This window comes from Camelus bactrianus, chromosome 7 (assembly GCF_048773025.1).
Source record: "Camelus bactrianus isolate YW-2024 breed Bactrian camel chromosome 7, ASM4877302v1, whole genome shotgun sequence".
NCBI classification, from domain to species: domain Eukaryota; kingdom Metazoa; phylum Chordata; class Mammalia; order Artiodactyla; family Camelidae; genus Camelus; species Camelus bactrianus.
Window position 1 is genome coordinate 74,881,621 of NC_133545.1, and position 19,972 is coordinate 74,901,592.

Here is a 19,972-nt window from a genome sequence, read left to right on the forward strand (position 1 = left end):
GTTTAACCCTGGACATGACCTTGAGCATCTGTCGTGTTACTGAGTTAAAGATAGTCTTGAGGGAGTGGTAGCAGTTGAGGGGCCTGTCTCACCCTCCAGTCTGTGAAGGAAAGTTTAATACAGAGCTGAGGCAAAGAGCAAATAACATTTGTTTTTGTTTTTGTTTTTGTTGCAACACATCTCCAGGAATTTTTCATCTTGCAAAATTGAAACTCTATGCACATAAAACATCTCCCTATTTATCCCTCCTCCAAGCTGTGATCACATTTTTATTTCTGCTAATACGGATTCTAACTATTAACTCCATAGCACAGCTTTTAAATTAGAGCATTAGAAAGGCAGTTCTCTCTCTTTACAATGATCTAGTAATAAACTGCATTTCTGTAATGCCCCTTTTTAGTGTGTTCTGCAGTGAGAATGACATTAATTGATCTTGCTTTATCTTTCTCTCTGATTGTCTGTTAACTACCTCTATGCCTTCCCTTCCATTCTTCTATATGAAAAAAATGTGCATTTATAAGAAGAAAGAGTTCTTTTTAAATCTTTGAGGATTTGGGAAGTTCCAGTTGGGCTAATCTACAGGCTTGTTTTCGGAAGTAGGATAGATAAAGAAGCAAAGTGGCTTGATGTATGAAATGGGCACACAGTTAAGAGACAGAGGTAGAGAAATGGGGACAAGAGAGACGGACAGGGACAAAGAGAGAAACAGGCAGAGGCGCCTATTTGCGACTTTTATTTCCAAGGTTTGGAAAGGTGAACCCAAGATTACATACTGAGGTAGAACACAGTTACATTTCTTGCTATGTCCCAATATAATTATAGATTTTTCCTGTGTTCAAATAATCCTACAAGAGAAAGGCCTTTGTGAAAGATTACTTCTTCTAGTCAACAGATAAAGTCTCTTTTAAGGAATGAAATCAATCATTTCCTTACAGTTGTTCAGATAAGCATTCTCTCCACACCCCACCCCCAAATGTAACGCCAGGCTCTGTCTGGAAGAGCCCCTTCCCCTTACTTTAAACTGCATCATATATCCTGGCTGTATAATGAGCTCTCTGGAGGAGAGCGCGTTGTGAGTCTTGTCCTTCTTTTTATTTGGCCAGTAGAGGTGGAAGGATGGGTTGCCACAGAATCCTGCTGTCCTTACTGCATTAGGGTAAAAACTCCAGTTTTCTTCATGGGAAGTGCCTTCTGTTAAGGTAAATTGGAGGCAATATGGCATGTTAGTCTCTTGAGCTGATTGTTTTTTGTTGAACTACTCGAATGTCTATGCTCTAGCTACTTGCTTACCTTTTAAGATTGATTTTTATTTTATTTAATTGGGATAATATATAAATCCAAGATGAGAAATCTAATCTAGAAAAGGTTAGTAAATGCTAGTATGACGATTACTCAATGTTTAAAACGTAGTTGCTAGTCTGGGTAACTTTCATCATTGCAAAATTTTTCTTGGTATACTTCAAACCAATGCAATGTGTATCTCTACAGTACAGAAAATCCTAGAGAAACTGAAATTATTTGAGGATATTAAAATTTCAAATTAGATTTAGAGCTAGACACTTTGTCTTTAATGGGATTTATTAAAAATCTTAGTTGATATTTCAACAAGCAGCCAACCTTGAAGATGAATAAACCACTGGGCAAAATAATAGTTAACATTAATTGAGCAGTAACTATGTGCTAGGCACTGATCTCAATGCTTTTCATGTAAAGACATAAGCAGACAAAAGGCTCGTAGGAAAGATTGTCCAATGTCTGGTTTCTTACCATCATCAAAGGTGTCGACCAGTTGACTGGGATTGATTTCTGCTCCACCAATCAAAATGTTGTCTAGCGCCCACTGAGCGCGCTCCACCCCGGAGACCACGAGTCCGTTGCTGATCACAAAAGGCTGCCACCAGCGAAGGCGAGTTGTGTTGGTGAGGGCATCCTCAGGAAGAAGTATGTAGTCGTGTCTGACAGAAATGTATTTCTGATAATCCATCTCATGGAGCAAAGTCCAAGTAATTCCTATGATAACAAATACACCGACACAGTAACATATCTGGAAAAAACAAAACGACCACCAGACTACTGCAGCTACTACAAGCTTCCCAGAGAAATCTTCAGCCAAGTAATGAGAATGGATTTCACTGACTTTATATAAGTGTTCGCCATTTCTACACATTGTTTCAAAACGTGGCTGATGAAATAGGGGGATGGGCTTTAAGAAATACTGCGCCAAAAATAAAATCACTGAAGTAAAAATTACTTAGTTTCTGCTTTTAAAGTTTTGTTCTTGATTCCTATATGCATTGTCTCATCAATAATGAAAAGCACCCATGTTTTGCATGTTTCTAGACAAAACTCCTAGTTTTTTTAGAATACAGATATAATTCTATGAAATTTGTGATTTTTTGGACAAATACGAAATTTCTCTCATCAATTGATAAGAATGTAGGTGGAATGTTTAAATTACTTAGAAAACACTTTTTGAACACCCTGAAATACTTGAGGCTCATCTATTTATCTGTCAGTTATTAAGAGTGATATCTATCTGCTAAAGCTGACTTTCTAAAGACCTCATGGTACTATTGGTCTGGTTTCAGACACTTCAAAATAATAAAACAGAATTTTATTAAAATAGTATATGACAGACTCATGACTTGACTATTTTCTTTCACATGATAAAGTCTTCTTGTTGATTATCTACAGCATTTATTACATGCTTGTTCACATAAAACTTTTAAAACACTAACATGTTTTAAAAATTATTTTTTGGGTGGAAAACCATACAAAAATTTATTTCTTAATGCATCATTTCTAATCAAGTTTCAGCTAAATATAGTGACTATTTTCTTTATTCATAAAGTTCGGAACTTTCTTTTTGTGTCCTTTTTTTTTTTTTAATGGAGGTATTGGGGATTGAACCTAGGACCTCGTGCATGCTAAGCAAGCACTGTACCACTGTACCCCCCAGAGCTTATTTTTTAAGTGTGATTTTTCTCTTGTTCCTTTTGGGGTAGATTTTGTATAACACAGAAGTCATATGTATGGAACGTGTAATGCAACTGAGATCTGTAGCTTTCTCTCTGTGACCTTCACTATTTGCACTGCCAGGTCAGCAAAGCTTTGTGGAGACTTTTCTGAGGGGCACTGGATGAAATTTGGGAATCTGCTCCCAGGCATGGCTTTCACCCCTGAAACGTGCCTCCGTCGGTGGAGTAGTCCAACAGCACGCCTTCCTTCCGGCAGATGGGCCGATGGCAGGAGGTCATGTTGTTCTCACTACCGATGCGCCCCCAGTACTGCAGGAATCTGAATGCAAGCACACATGATCCATCAGAATAGTTAATTTGAATGAACCATCTACTCAACTTCTTCCACACCTGTGTTCCTTGTTTGAGGGCCAATTTGCTACATCGTAACAAACGTAACAACATGTTGACTTACTTTGCCCCTCTGAGATCCAAATCTTGAGTAATAGCTTGTCTCACGGTAGATCCCCCAAAATAGAGTGCAGTGTCCTCGGCAAGAATCCCACACTCGGTACAAGTACTCCCACCTTCCAAGGACATCCATAAATCAGGCTTGATCTCTTCACTGTCAAAGCGTTCCTTCAGGAAAGTCTGGAAAAAAGGAAGGGATGATTAAAAATAACAATTTCAGAGAACAATAAGAGAATAGTTCAGACAATACAGAATTACATCTTGGACTTTGAAAAGTTAAAGCTGATTTCAAATGCTTTTCCAAAAGATATTGGGGGGAAAAAAAGGATATTTCCACAATGTTCTTTTCCATCATATATTGAAGATTGTTTAAACTGCTTAAAAAGGGTTTAATCATTGGAATTTAAAATCTAGAGAGAACCTTTAAAGCAAGTGTAAAATTTAGTACAGTAGTACTCCTATTTGTAAAGTTCCTTAGGCACGTACTATCAAAATATACTTATTTATTATATATTATGTAATAATACTATTATAATTTATTATGATATTATGAAACATGAACAAAAAATGAAAATTTAAAGGAATAAGATAAAATAAAACAGGTATTTTTAGCACTTTCCCCCCAAGTATTCCCTGAAGGATGGTCTGGTTCTCCCTGGAAGTATGTGCCCTGCTCCCCTCACTGCCACCTTGGAGACTGATTTAGGAACCCAGGACCCTTTAGCTTCCAGCACAGAATGAACTTGAAATGTCTATATGATGACGCAGGGACATTTGAAACCAAAGATTTCCACATGAAATCAAAAGAAAATCAACCTTGGAAGGCAATTTGAAGGACTTTTCACATGTTTATCAGCACCAAGATTCAGGATGATGGGGAGAAGAGCCCAAAATCAAGAATAAAATATTTTCCCTGGGTCTCCAGTTTATCCTTTTAACTAAGAGTGACCGACAACCAGGAGCAGCCTATTTTCCAAACAGAGTAGAATAAAATACGAGGGTCATTATAGATACATTTTATGTCAGAGTATTTCATCGCCTCACATCATAGGCATGATCTTGGTTTTCTATTCATTTTGTCCACAGGACATTCAATTGTCCATAATACAGTTTTGCATTGGGTTGAGGCAGGGTTTTTTTTTTTTTTTTTTTTTGCTTTTTGTTTTTTAAATGACAGAAATATATCATGAAAACAATCTGTTATAGTTGCAAGTGTAGTAACTATTTACAGAAAAATCATACCTTTTCACTTCTTAGCAAAGTTGTCTAGTTGTTATATTATTGTGTAGTTAAGATGATTTAAATAGACCCTCTTTTTATCAGACTTAGAACATAATCAACTCTCTAGTTAGACATGTAGCCACATGTTAGCTTTACCTTACTTCACTGATGTTAGCAAATAAATGCAATTTATAAACAAAGGTTTACATTTAAGAACAGAAGAGCCAGAAGACATGCTTTGTTAACCATGTAATCTCTCCTTAGAAAGATTTAATTCAGAATTCATAACATAGATTTCTACAATTTCTTATCCAACTGAGGAATGCTAATGAAATTTAAATCTAGTTCACGAAAGAAACTAGATTTAAAAATGTATTCATTACCTGTGGCTATGTTTCTCATGTTATAATCTCATTTGATAACAAACAGAATAACATCTTCAGACACAAGTGAGCATTGCTCCAATTTTATGTTTTTAATTTGTCAGTTCCAAAGTTGTTGAAGTATTGTAGAAAAAAATGACAGAACAGGTTTTGTTTACATTGTGACTTAAATGTACAATTTCAATCACATGCTTTTTAGCTTAGTCATGTTTCTGTTATTGTATGAGGAATACACTATATTCAAGAAACAGAGTGTATATATGGCAAGTGTGTTGGGCACTATTTGCTTTGCATATTAAATAATGATAACAGCTAAAGTTTGAAGGAATGATCTTTCTATTCTTATTTAATACACAACCACATTTCAGCAGTCAGCAAATCAGAACACTGAATTTTCTGAACAAAAATTCAGATACTGTTCAGGCTTTTTTGAAATTTTTTTGTGTGTGCGATAATGTTATCAATGTTATTTGCTTTACTTTGTAACAACAACAGTATTATCCTTTAAACAGTACACCTACTGAAAAAAGTGAATTAAAGAAGGCTTAATTTACAAAACAGAAACAGACTCACAGACATAGAAAACAAACTTATGGTTACCAAGGGGGAAGGGAGTGATAAGGGATAAATTGGGAGTTTGAGATTTGCAGATAATAATATATGTAAAATAGATAAACAACAAGTTCACACTGTGTAGCACACGGAACTATATTCAATATCTTACAGTAACTTATGGTGAAAAAGAATATACAAATGAATATATGTATTTCATGTATGACTGAAGCATTATGCTGTACACCAGAAATTGACACAACATTGTAAACTGACCATACTTCAATAAAAATATATATATACAAAAAGAAGGCTTAATATTGTTTTAAAATTAACAGTCTAATTTAAAAACAAAAATAAAAAAAAGTAGACTACGTTATTCTTTAATCCGTGCAATGTGGTTTATTTTATGAACTGGGTAAAATGTACTAGAACTTGATCCTAATATTCTTGTATTTAAGAAACCTAATACATATTTTTAAAGTTTCCATCCAAAGGATTTATTTACTGGGGGTGAGGGGTGCTCAAAGAACGTGGTTATAAAATTTAAGTCTCATTCCTAAGTTGGTTCCTGATACACGGCCTGCAAGGTGAGTGCGTGCTTCCTCCAGGGGCCTTAACTTACCTTCAGAGTGTGAGTCAAGTAGCAGTTTGGTCCAGAGTACCCCGGATCACAGATGCACTGTTCCTTTAAGCAATCCCCATGGCCTCTGCAGTTGTCCAAGCATTCAGGACCCAGGTAGAAATTGTCAATTGCCCACTGCATATCTGAGTGCTTCTGGTAGAACCTAAATCTTACTGGACTATTGGCAACACAAGAGCAAAGGAGTGAAAAACAAAAGTTAACTTTATTTAGGTCCATTTTCCTGTGTGTGTATTCAGTGCTCAAGAGAAAAAAAATTTAAACCATTCTGGCAAGGTGAAATGGGTTAATAAGAGATGTTTTTTGACCACCATTATCTTTATACTTCTAGTAATGGAAGTTTAAAGCCAGTTACATTTAAATTTTAAAATATGTGAGTAATACCGTAAAACAAAGTGAAAATACAGTGGAATCTCTATTTCAAGCAAAAGGAACATTTTAAAATGCAAATCTGTAGCTATCATAAGTCAAGTTGCTTATGAACTGGAGTCCAGTGGTTGCAACACAATTTAGATTCATTAACTGTATTTCTGAAATTGTACAAAAGGTGAATGAATCCTTTGACGGAGCCTTGTTGGCATACACACAGCCCTCAGGTGGTCAGGAAACAGCAATTTCTGAATTCCCCTAAGATAGTATTCTCAGAGCAACTATGCTAATTAGAGAATAATTTTAAAAGGGTTATATTAAAGGACAATTTCCCTGAGATTTTAATCTCATCACTGTTCTTTTCTGTCTTCTGGGGAAAATGCAAGCCTCATAATTAACCTTCTATTAAAATACACCACACTATTTTGGTGTAGAGTTCAAAGTGCATGAGGGAACATTCTGGGACGATGTAAATGTTCTGTATCTGGTTTCATGTGGTGGTTACACAGGTTACACAATGTGCTGAACAATTAAAATGTGTTCATTTTACTGAATGTAAATTATACCTCATTACAAAAGAGAGGGAGAGAACGGGAAGGGGAAAATGAGGCAATGAGGTGGTGGTGGCTCTCCAGCATCCATTTCACCTCAGAGGAGTCCTATGAGATAATCATCGTAATGTAATGCCCCTAACTATGGCTTGAGTTCAGACGGGCATTCTTGAGCTAATCTGTGCCAATAGGATGCAACGAGGTAGTTGCTCCAGCTCTGTCTGAAAGAAAAGCAACTCTCTCTCTCCCATTAGACACAGGTAAGGACACATTCTGCTCCAGTTTTCTGGAAGACATCTATGTTCACGAGGGGAACCAGCCCGAAGGCTGAGCGTAACACCCACGTGTGGACAGTGGAGCAAACAATAAGAGAGTAAGAAATAACAATATCCGAAGACATTGTTGAGCTTGTCAATCAACCAATCCCAGAGCCCACTTATCTTTGGATTTTTTTCATTATAGATAGAATACATTTAATTTTCAATGGAGCCCACATTTAATTTTAATTTGAATTGGGTTTTCTGTTACCCGCAGCTGAAAGCACCCTGATTGTTTTCTAGCATGTTATTTGAGTGAGCCTTTTAGATTTGCTCCAGAAAACTGTGAGTAATAAATGACCTCTATGGGATCCTGGAAAAGCCATGTGTAAGCAGCTTATTCAAAGGCTCTATATGTTCTGGTCATACACTGTAATTCTGTTTCACAAGAACATTTTTCATTTAGCCAGACTATGATTCATCTGGTGGATGTACATCTGTCATTTTCTTTAATGTATCTTTTCCCCCCTAATTTTACAGTTGAAGGGATGTTTTTGTAATAGCCTTAAATTAACTTATCCATAGACTTTTCAGAGAATAGTTTAATCGTCTTGGCTCACTACTGTTCCAGGTTAATTACTTTTCACTGCAGGTGCAGAACATAATGCTTTGATAATAAAAAACATGAAACCTACAGACTACATTTGTACGAATAGCATGATGAGTTAGGTTTTGCTCCTGGCTCTGTCATGGATCGACAAGGCAGTGATGTGGAAAGCAGAAGCTGTACAGTGGACCACAGTTTACAAGGCCCATAAGGTAGCATACATCTTTCCAACTGGTTCCAAGGCCATCACTATTGCTCTGTCCCCATTTTCAAACACTGAGATTTGGAACATGGAAGGTCCTGCTAAGATCTATCTTGACAAGTCTGAGGTTCACAACTTGACATCTTCTTAAGTTAGCTCATCATAAAGGTCACCAATTGGAGAATCTTTAGAGTCAGGGAGGAAGAGACCATTTTACCCACAATTACATAAAACACTCAGGCTGACCACACTGTCCCTAAATCTACGTCTGGATGCTTTGGAACCAGGCTTTATTTGAATTTTCTACTTACTTTCCCACTAAGCTTTCAGGAAGCGGGTAGGTGATCCTTTTCCAACCTTTAGTTGGAAAGAATACAGATGGCTGAGAAACACTTCCAGAGCATTTCGGGTCCGCAGGTAAGCACTGGGGGACCAGATAATTCCAGCTCACACCGAAGTCAGTAGAATACTGCACGTGAATTTGATTCTGGGCAACTTTTTCAGACACTTTACATCCAACAGAGATCTAATAAACAAACATGATTGTTATGTTAAAACCATATTACATGTTTCTGCTCTAAGGACTTGGCAGCAAGAAAGTTGCTGATCATTTGACAGACACGGCACCACATCCCTCCTGTATTTTCAGGTTCATTATTCGCTCTGCTAATGGACGGCAGAGTTAACATCGTTGCCCAAGGTGACAAATTATAGAAAATGCCAAATATATTGTGCAGGGAGTTTGGAGAGAAGACGAGATTTGTGCTTCTGCCATGGCTGGCTAATTGCCTTGGAAGGAAGGCCTGTGCCTACTCTTACAAATTGATGTTTGTTGTGCTAATGGTCTGGCACTTCTGTTTGGCAGAATGCTCGACCAAGAAGGATTAACGGCTTTACCAAGTTTACTGTTTTGTTATACAATTTATGACTCTCAATAAATCACGTTCAATTACAAATAAGATGCAGTGAAGTGATTACAGAAGGTACCTTCCATAAGGCACAACACCTTTTGAGATAGTCATAATGCAGCATTTGTTGCTAATATAGTGGGATTGAGGTAGAATAAACTGGTTGACATAGAATCTTGGCCAAAATTGATGTTGGCATTAAAGCTAATCATGCCTCTATTTTCTACAATTTTCTTTCTCCAGAAACACCAAAATGATCTCGTAAAAAAAACCAGGAATAACCCTAATATCTTTCATCCTCTCTTAAAGAAAAAAAAATTGCCTAAGTCATATAATAATTTAACCTCAGGGAATTGAAGTCAGTATCCTACATTTTTATTATCAATATTTTACTCTATCAGTATTTAATCCCAGACAGAAACACATTTACTCCTATGTAAGTTTCACCTTGAAATAGTTCAGAAATAAAACACTTTTAGCTGTTAAGCTTTACATAGTTGAGATGTATATTATCTTAATGTTAAATTTTATTTTTCAAAGTATGCATTAAATGGACAAAATATTGTTTGACCATTGTCTCTACAATTTTTTTCATTTTTATATTGCTGGTGTCTGGTTATTTACATAATTAAGATCATAACATTTCCACCTTGAATTGCATGATCCAGCCTTCAGTGGGAGTCAGGTCATGAGTCACTGCGTACACTTCTCTTCCATCGTGACTGCCACAAATCATGACACCATCAGGGGAGTCACAGAATCTTTCTACTGTACAATCATCATGGAATAGCCAATGCTCATTTACTTAAAACAAAACAAGAAAAATTTTATGACAGATTTATGACAAAAATAGTTGAAGCAAATTTTCATTTAGGCAAGATTTAGAATTATTTTAGGTAGAAGTCTCTCTTATTACCTACCATCCATAGACAAAATACGAATATAAGCACATTGTTTTACGAACATGGATACTGAGAGGTTGAGATATGCCAAGTTTCTAATATTAGCAAAGTCTACATTTGGAAAAAAAAAAAGAGTGTACCGTATGTGTTATAAATAAAAAACAAAGGGAAATGTATATTTATATTTTCTGACAGGTATTTAACTTTTTAGGCAGAATCTAAAGAAGGAGAAAAAATTTTTAGTAACACGATAGGGAAGTGAGTTAGCTACGTCTGCTCAAATTCTGGTAGTTATCTTCTGGGCAATTAAAAAAATTGTAATAGTCAAACTCATAGAATCAGGGAGTAAAAGAGTGGTTACCAGAGGCTGGGGAAAGCCAGAAATGAGGACTCGTCAGTCACAGGATGCAAAGTGTCAGTAATGCAAGGGGAATAAATTCTGGAGCTCTGCTGTGCAATGTGGGGCCTATAGTTAACGACTCTCTGCTGCATATTTAAACATTTGCTGAGGGAGATCTTCACGTTAAGTGCTTTTACCGTAACAGAAAAATCAGTATTAAAAAGGGGGAAGGGGTGCAGGAGGAAACTTCCGGAGGTAAATGATACGTTTATGGCCTTTATGGTGGTGATGGTTTGTTTCACAGATGTATACTTATCTCCAAACTCTTCAAGTTGTACACGTTAAATATCCACAGCTTTTTGTGCATAAATTATACCTCAATAAGGTGATTAAAGAAAGCTTCTGAAGGTCTAAGGAAAACTAGGGCAGCAAGACTATGAGTTGATTAGTGCAGAGTACATCCCATTGTCCCTCTCAAACACACACACACATTCATGTCTCTTATAATTCCCTTCCCCTTCTGGAAGGTGTTTTTAAAACATCATGGTTTAATCTCAGAAAAGTTAGAAATTAAACATATCTGTAAGCTTCATTTAATGCATGACACGCTTCGATTTCATAGGTCCAAATTTCTCTGGACGGCTCCTGATGAGCTCCAGCGTTCACAGTGGAGATGAGTGAGTTCAACCAGAGGCTTGGGTCACTGTGCAAGTCACAGAGTTGGAAGGCCTCAGGGGAGACCAAACGGAGAAAAGAGACCAAACAATTTAACTGGAATTCAGCCTTCACCAGTGTTGTGTCCTTTTGATTTTGTCTGAGCAGAGCATATGTCTGTAGAACAAGCAGTTTACCTCTGGGACTCAAACAGCTACCACAATGCCATTATCTGTTAGCTTTTATTCCATGGACGCTGGAGCTACACTTACTCCTACATCAACCAATATAGGACTCAAAAGTCAAAACACACAGAAATTTGAATTCCAACAGGAATAACCTGAGCCAGTTTTTTCTAAGGGATATATTTTATTTTAAGCTAGAACGCTGCAATCCTGATGAAAGAGGGCTTATATTAATCAACTGACATCAATCTCTTCTGCAATATCAAAAACTATTTCTATAGGTAGGTATTACAGTTCCTAGGAGCACAATCTTTGCAAGACAGGTAGAAGCCTAGTTGTACATCACAGATTAGCCTAAAGTAAAAATGAGTATTTTAAGTACTTGAAAAACATATGTGTTTGCTTTTATTCAAACAGAAGCTGTGCGTAAACTATTCTCTGATCATAAGCTCACTTACGTAAACCAACACACTGGGAAAAATAAGCAACTTAGCAAAGTTCTGAACCTGATCTATGGAAGTAAGTCTTCTCAATAACCTTCTTAAGAGAGTAAGACTATTTGGTAATAGTGAAGATCATTTTAAGCTTCTCTATTTGAAAGGATGATTTTTATTAAATACTTGCAATTATATCACTATACCATGTGATATACTAATAAATGAATTAATAAGAATAATTAATCTAAATATTCATTGTTAAAATGAGAAAAAATTATAATGGAATATTATACAGCTATTAAAATTATATTTTCAAAGATACTTGAGGATAAGAGGATATGATAAAGATTCAATTCTGAATGAAAAAAGCGGGGGGAATGGAATAGAGAGCCCAGAAATGAATCCACAAACTTTTGGTCAACTAATTGACAAAGGAGGCAAGAATATACAATGGAATAAAGACACTCTTTTCAGCAAATGGTGTTGGGAAAACTGGACAGCAGCATGTAAAGCAATGAAGGTAGAACACTCCCTTATACCATACACAAAAATAAACTCAAAATGGATCAAAGACTTAAACATAAGACAATATACAATAAGCCTCCTAGAAGAAAATATAGGCAAAATGTTATCTTACATACATCTCAAAAATGTTCTCCTAGAACAGTCTACCCAAGCAATAGAAATAAAAGCAAGAATAAACAAATGGGACCTAATGAAACTTACAAGCTTCTGCACAGCAAAGGAAACCATAAGTAAAACAAAACGACAACCTATGGAATGGGAGAAAATTTTTGCAAATGAAACCAACAAAAGCTTGATCTCCAGAATATATAAGCAGCTCATACGACTTAACAAGAAAAAAACAAATAACCCAATCCAAAAATGGGCAGAAGACCTAAACAAGCAATTCTCCAAGGAAGAAATACAAATGATCAATAGGCACATGAAAAAATGCACAATGTCACTAATTATCAGAGAAATGCAAATCAAAACTACAGTGAGGTATCACCTCACACCAGTAAGAATGGCCATCATTCAAAAGTTTACAAATGACAAATGCTGGAGAGGCTGTGGAGAAAAGGGAACCCTCCTACACTGCTGGTGAGAATGCAATTTGGTGCAGCCACTGTGGAAAACAATATGGAGATTCCTCAAAAGACTAGGAACAGACTTACCATATGACCCAGGAATCCCGCTCCTGGGTATATATCCAGAAGGAACACTATTTCAAAAAGACACCTGCACCCCAATGTTCATGGCAGCACTATTTACAATAGCCAAGACATGGAAACAGCCTTAATGTCCATAAACAGATGACTGGATAAAGAAGAAATGGTATATTTATACAATGGAATACTATTCAGCCATAAAAACCGACAACATAACGCCATTTGCAGCAACATGGATGCTCCTGGAGAATGTCATTCTAAGTGAAGTAAGCCAGAAAGAGAAAGAAAAATACCACATGAGATTGCTCATATGTGGAATCTAAAAAAACAAAAACAAAAACAAACAAAGAAAGTATAAATACAAAACAAAAACAGACTCATAGACATACAATACAAACTTGTGGTTGCCAAGGGGGTGGAGGGTGGGAAGGGACAGACTAGGATTTCAAAATGTAGAATAGGTAAACAAGATTATACTGTGTAGCACAGGGAAATGTATACAAGATCTCATGATAGCTCACATTGAAAAAAAATGTGACAATGAATATATGTATGTTCATGTATAACTGAAAAATTGTGTTCTATACTGGAATTTGACACATTGTAAAATGACTACAACTCAAGAAAAAATATTAAAAAAAATACAATTAAATAAAAGCTTAGGAAAAAAGACTCTAAGGAAAATATCAAAATATTGACCATGGTTATCCTTTAGGTGATTTTTATTTTCATCATAATTTTCTGTAGTTTCTTAATTTCATACTTTGAACATGTATTGCTTTTATAAGAAAATGTAAATAACTAAGAATTTTAAGTTATTAGAATTAAAATTTCTCACATTTCAACTATTCTCAGCATAAGTTTCATTCTTCTGGAAGATGCTTATCAGTCTTACTGTTAGATACATCTAGATTGTCCATTCTATGCAAGATTCTGGCACAGTCCCCTGTCTGATGAATCTACGGTGGTACAGTGTATCTATTCAGATGACACTGGCAGTGTTGGTATGAGATATGTAATTAACATCACTACTTTACCTGAAGATAGCACGTTTTATGTAGCATAACCAAGGATGTGGCACGATAAAGCCACATCCTTAATATAAGACACGACTTAAAAAAAAGGTGACCAGACTAGTGTCACGGAATGAAAACAAGACATTAAAAATAAGAACAGCATGGAGAGATCCTTGACAGTTCACTGGGACCGCTGCACAACTCCTACTGAGAATGAAGAGTAACAAGCGTGACCTTGGACACTCTCTGAAACATGAAATGCCATCACAAGTGTGTCTGACACATAGCAAAACAGAACACTTGTCTCTGGAGAGTAAAACACATGTCTAGGAAATGTTGGTTTTTGCTGCAAAGTAAAAAACAGGAAACGTGGAAATGAAAATTTTCTAAGAAAAGAAAATTACCCTCTTAATAAAATTATGGAATGCTATTTATTAAAACAAACTTGCTGGCTTGAAGGAAGAAGAGATGTAGATACGACATGAACCAGGAAGGTTGAGAGAAGCCACAGGGCAACACCCTTTTCACAGTCTCTGTACCACTTGACAATCTGTAAAAGGTGCCACATTCCACTCTTTGGAAAAGACCCAAATCTAGGCTGCATGTCCACTGGATTTTTATTAGCATCAGTGAAAAAGTTACCTGCAGTCTTGTCCTCCATAAACATGTCAAAAGCAATTCTCCCAACAGGGCCGGCGTCGGCGGGCGAGCGCTCGTGCGGGGGCACCGGGGCGCTGCTGAAGGTGTCCAGCATGACGGTCCTCTGGTCGGCAGAGCCCGAGATGAGCACATTGTCGATGGCCCAGTCGTTCTGGTCCAGGCCGTCGTGTCTCGGCTGCCACCAGCGGAAGCGAGTAGCCATCTCTTTAGCATTGGGAGGGAGAAGGATATTCACGAATCTGAAGAAAATGATGGTTGGGGTGGGGAAACAGTCTTGTCAATGATCTCATGGGAGTAAAAGACATGTAACCAGAGATAAGATATCTGTGCCGTGTAGGGGGTGAGGAGAGGACTTTAGCTAAAATCATTTTAAAAACCATGATATACTGGCTTGATTTTATGAAATCTCAAAAGTCACTAGATTGGAGAAACAGATTGTGAACAAATTTAACCATCCTGGAAATACCTCCTTGCTCTAACTGTCCCTGGGCAGGCCTCAGAGGGACCCTACAACTTTCTGCTTCCCTAGGGCCCCTCCAAGATTGGTAGGCATAGGGTATTTGCACTTTGGTAGACATAAACCAACATCGACTTTTTTTCTGTCACCCAGAGGTTGGCTGCATCTGTTTCGTTCCCCTGGAAACTTGATGTCATTCCACTCCCCAAAGTACCAACAGTTTGATTTCATTCCACCCCCATGAGTACCAGCAGTTTGCTAGACTGTGGTAGAACATTTGGGCTCTCAGCCTGAGGGTTCCAGGTTGTGTATAATTATTTCATCAGTTGCTTGGTTGGACAGTGACTATGCTTTATTGAGAACATTATACCAAGTAATGCTGAGTGAGAACCACTGACTAACATGGGACTCAGTCACCAAGGATGGACACGGTACTGCACAGCTCACGCTCCAGCATGAGCCTTCATCACAATGATGCGTTTAAACCCCAGGAAGACATCCAACCCCTTCAAATTGATATGTACAACTCATAACGTCTGTCAGGGAAAATAATTTCCTGAGGTTTACTCTCCTCTGCATAAAGTCTCACCTTCTCCTCCATGCTAATCTACCTCCCTTTACTTTTCAGGGCTGCCATTACTATTACGCCGCAGGATGGTGTCAACAAGTCCCAGTTCATCCTAGAAAGAACCCTTAAGCTGAGGGCTTCAATACGACCCCTTCGTTTTTGTCTTTCACAGTGAAGAGGTTTTGCTATTTTAGTTTTGTTTACACAGTACCTCCTGTGTATGGAGATCAATCAAAATCCATTCAAGGCTAGGATGTTATTAGATTTTCAGGACTTGGATTTTAAGTACTTTTTGGGATTATGTCCATCATTTTGTGCACCCTTTGAGCCATGATGGTTTAATGGATCTTGGTCTTAGGGAAGGAAAGTTTATTAGACTGTGAATCTCAGACCCTCATCTGTGTAGTTACTGACAGTTTGGAGACCATGAGTCTTTAGGCAAATAATCTTTTCCCAAGTTCATTTCCTCCCACACCTCAGTTTTGAAGCTCACCTGTGCCCCTCCCTTTCCTCTCTTTTTTTGTATGCTCACCTTGCAACATCTTTCTGCAATTTATCTCCATTGAATTGGCATGTTTAGCATTTTAAAATGTACTACATAATACGGGAAATCTATCTGTTCCTGGAGGGATGCACAATCACATTTTTTTACCCAGAGCAATGATCTTTTATCTTAATTTTTCTTTCCTATTTCTAAATTAGTTTCCCTTTTCTGATAAATCCTTGACCACACATTAAGAACCTCTGGAGTGGAAATGTATCTAAGGCTGCTGAAAGTTTAAATAAATTATGATCACTGTTCCTATCTTGGTGAATTTGTTTCTCCTTCAGAGAACTAAAGTAGATTAGACAGGTGTGCTTTTATGCTACAGAAACATAACTTCCTTCTCCCTGCATATTATGCTGTTTAAATGTTCAAGAACTCATACTTGAGAGTCATTGTAACTATCTCCATAAACAGTTTACTTGACTTGTCTATTCTCTCTAATAGGGGAGCACACTTTTTGCACTATTCCATTGTGTACCACTTAGTGTCTATTTGGAATCCTTTACTGGTGTTCAGCTTTAATGTAAGTGCAGGATTGAAAACTTTTGCTGGTGGCAGAGATTGCTGGCATTTCCTCAACGGCCATATTCCCCTTTTTCCTTCATAAGAGGAGCCCATCTTTTCAGTGGGGTGAAGAGTCACCCAGAATAAAGACAAGGTGTTCAGACTCCCTTGTATCTGGGAGTGTCTTTGTGATTAAGTTCTGGCTACTGAAATGTGAAAGGAAGTACGGGCAATGGTTAGGAAGTGTCCATAGAGATGACACACCCCTCTTGCCCCATCCTCCTGCCTGCATGCTGGAACGTGGCGGAGCCAGAGTCTCCCTCTGGTACCACGAGATGTAGGTCATGTGCTGAGAGTGGAAGAAGTACCAGGTAGAAGGAACCTGGGTCTCTGGTGCTGGTGGAGCCGCTGTAGCAGCTCTGGGCTACCTTCTCCTGGATCTCATTTACAGAAAAGGGGAAAAAAATCTTTTAAGTTATTTTAGGTTTCTGTCACTGCACCTGTTTTTAACTGATACATTGAATCTAAATGATCATTTACAATATTCTTAATTGTTTTTATTTTACCTAATTTTTAGCCTGTACCTGGTTTGCTATGTACTGAGGGATTATCTAAGTTTCTTCTTTTTTTGGTGTTTTTATTTATTCTATTTCTTTATTGGGTGCAATCATCCCTCTCTCCTCTCCTTCCCTCCAACATTCTCTCTTTTTCTCTTCTTTCACCTTCCTTTTCCCTCTTCTCGTCTTCCTACTTTAGTAAACATGCTCTTTTTCTTTTTAACAGCCTTTTGATTTTTCTGATTGGTCACACTGATTGCTTTTTGCCCTTCAAGAATATATTTTTTAAAATGACCCATATATTGTGTTTATTCAGGGCTTTTTAGATAAGGAATTTAAAAATAGACTCTAGGCTTCTTAAGGATATTTATCTACTATTGTGTTTATTTTCTAGCCCCAATTCTCCAAAAGGGAGTGAACACTACATAAACAAGCACACAAATAAACTGGTTTTATTTCCACTTTCCCAGAATGTTGAAATTCATTTCCCAAAATGTTGAAATTCATTATCATCTACTCATTCATTTATGTGTTTTTTTTTTGTAGTGGGTCTATTTATTATTGACATTGTGATTGTGCATTTTATCTTATTCTGCGATTTGCAAACTAGTTGTTTTTGAAATAAAAACAGCTGTTTGTCCAGCTCAGAAACCTTATCTTTGTGTTGGTCTCAGAGGCATCCTCTACTGGTGAGCACAGGGTCTAGGTCCCCTGCAGTCCCTGTAACTGATCGCTGGCAGGCCTCACCAAGCATCTTCACCCAACATACTACTTATTAGAGATAAAATTGAATACAAACCCAGGTTTACTGTACTGGTCATAGAAAATTTCCATTAGCAGGTTCCAGGTAATGCCTCCGTTGACAGAATATTCCAAGAGAACGCCTTGGTTACGGTTGTTTGGTGTGATCAGGCATCCATACATGAAGTAAAACTGGATAAACTCAGCATTAGTGAGGTTTAGATCCACAGTGACCAACAGTCGACTGCACCCCTAAGGAAAAGAAGCAGAAAGCAACAACACGGTGACAAGGGACCATCTTACAGGTTCTAGGTACTCTCTGGCTTCCATCCTTTCTGTATTTCCTTTGTAATACAAGTCACACAGTATTGCAACAATGATTTTCTTATCACCTCTCCTATTATACTAGTTCCTAATTGGCCTCTTGCACACAGCAGGTACTCATCAAATATATGTCAAGCTTTGAAATTTCAGTATTAGAACTTACTTACAAAGGGCAATATATTCTAAGGAGATTCTCTTCTATTTTCTTCTAAGTAATAGGAGAGCTGGAATTAAAGAAACTTTTCTATGTTTTTATTAAACTATTTCCAGTTATTTATAGGTATTTATTAGATTTTTAAAAGGCATCAGCTATTAATAAAATAGCACATTGTATAGTCGAACTGTAATAATTCTACTTAATAAAACTGAAAAAGAAAAAAAACCAAACCAAAACAAAAAAAATAGCATACTGAGATGACTACTTGAACAGCAAATTTACAAATGATGTCCAAAATTTTCATATAATTTAATTATAATTAGGGATAATACTTGTAAGCTTTTTTTGTTTTACTAAAGTTAAAGCATGTTTAATTTTGAGCTGAAATCCTATATTTTTTTTTCTGTTTTTTTTCTTTTTCAGTTTTATTAGGTAGAAAGGTGTAAGCTTTTTATTTAAACTTTGATAGTTGATTTTAATGCTTTCTATATTAACTCATTAACATAGAAAGGCAGTCATTTCTTAGTTGAATCAATGAGGAAAACGAGGCCTTTTAGTGTTCCATCTAAGCTAGGACTCTGCATTCTTAGTCACTGCTGATGATTATAAAAATCCTGTATGCTGTATGTCCTCTTTTTTACTCTTGGGCTAAAAAACTAGTATACTTCATTGGCACAAATGTAAACTTCAAGGTAGGGCATGGTAGTAAAAAAAAAAAAAAAAAAAGAACTGGCAATGAATTTGTAATTGTTAAAAAGTTAAATTGCCTATAAAGGGTTTTTAATTATAGAATTAGAGAATTTCTACTTTTAAATACGTCATTTTTGGCAGCAACATAGAATGACTATACAATTTCTCAAAGCAATTTTCTAACATTACTGCTGTCCTTCACAAAATAATCTGCTATAAATTCAAGTGTCTAGTAATTACTAACAATTATTCTTTCTTGGATCATTTATAGAAAGGATTAATTATTGTTAATAAATTCAGGAAACTATGAAGCTCATTTTCCAGATTTTTGGCTCCTTAAATCCCAAACCTCTTGCAAGCTCAGGAATTTTCAATAAGAGCATCAATCTAGATGGAAGACCCTCATGCACTGTGTAAGTGCTCTATCCCAGGATAGAAATTAATTTAAGTCTTTTTTAGAAGTGTACTTAAATATGCCTTGTGCGGACACTACCCTGCATAATTAAATTATCTCAACCAATTTATGACTGGAGAATGTTGAAAATAATTAGTGTTTTCTGATTTGTATACAGTTGCGAGTTTACATTAGGGTTATTATGCACTTAGAGTGTCTAACTCTGCATCTTGATTTGCTAATTAAACTTCAAAAGAGACTCAACTTTTTGGCGGGAACTCAGAAGATGCAGAAATGAATAAACAGCAAACACTAACCCCACTGAAGTGGAGAGCCATTCCCGAAGCCACAGCTCCACACACGGTACTTAATTTCCCTCCGTTCACAGTCAGCCAGTTCTGGTTGGATGGGGCCCGATTGAAGTTGTCTTTTAGTTGCGTTGGAAGGGAGGTCTCGGGCTCATCACAGTACAGGCCTCCCCACTGCTCATCACAGCTGGGAGTGGAGAAAGAGAAAGGAAAAGTCAACATCAAACAAAGCCCCTGC

At 36.9% G+C, this 19,972-nt stretch overlaps 1 protein-coding gene across 1 annotated transcript in view; it reads right to left on the reverse strand.

Moving 5' to 3' along the window:
• Positions 1–19,972, reverse strand: part of RELN (reelin) — a 444,588-nt gene that overhangs the window by 20,279 nt on the left and 404,337 nt on the right. The window contains exons 48-57 of the mRNA XM_010946673.3: positions 19,744–19,921; positions 17,920–18,113; positions 14,470–14,726; positions 9,771–9,925; positions 8,525–8,739; positions 6,210–6,387; positions 3,433–3,608; positions 3,191–3,297; positions 1,768–2,010; positions 1,016–1,191 (exon numbers count right to left, since the gene is read on the reverse strand). Coding sequence (XP_010944975.2) covers positions 1,016–1,191; positions 1,768–2,010; positions 3,191–3,297; positions 3,433–3,608; positions 6,210–6,387; positions 8,525–8,739; positions 9,771–9,925; positions 14,470–14,726; positions 17,920–18,113; positions 19,744–19,921 — 1,879 coding nt within the window. The remainder of the gene's footprint in view (positions 1–1,015; positions 1,192–1,767; positions 2,011–3,190; positions 3,298–3,432; positions 3,609–6,209; positions 6,388–8,524; positions 8,740–9,770; positions 9,926–14,469; positions 14,727–17,919; positions 18,114–19,743; positions 19,922–19,972) is intronic.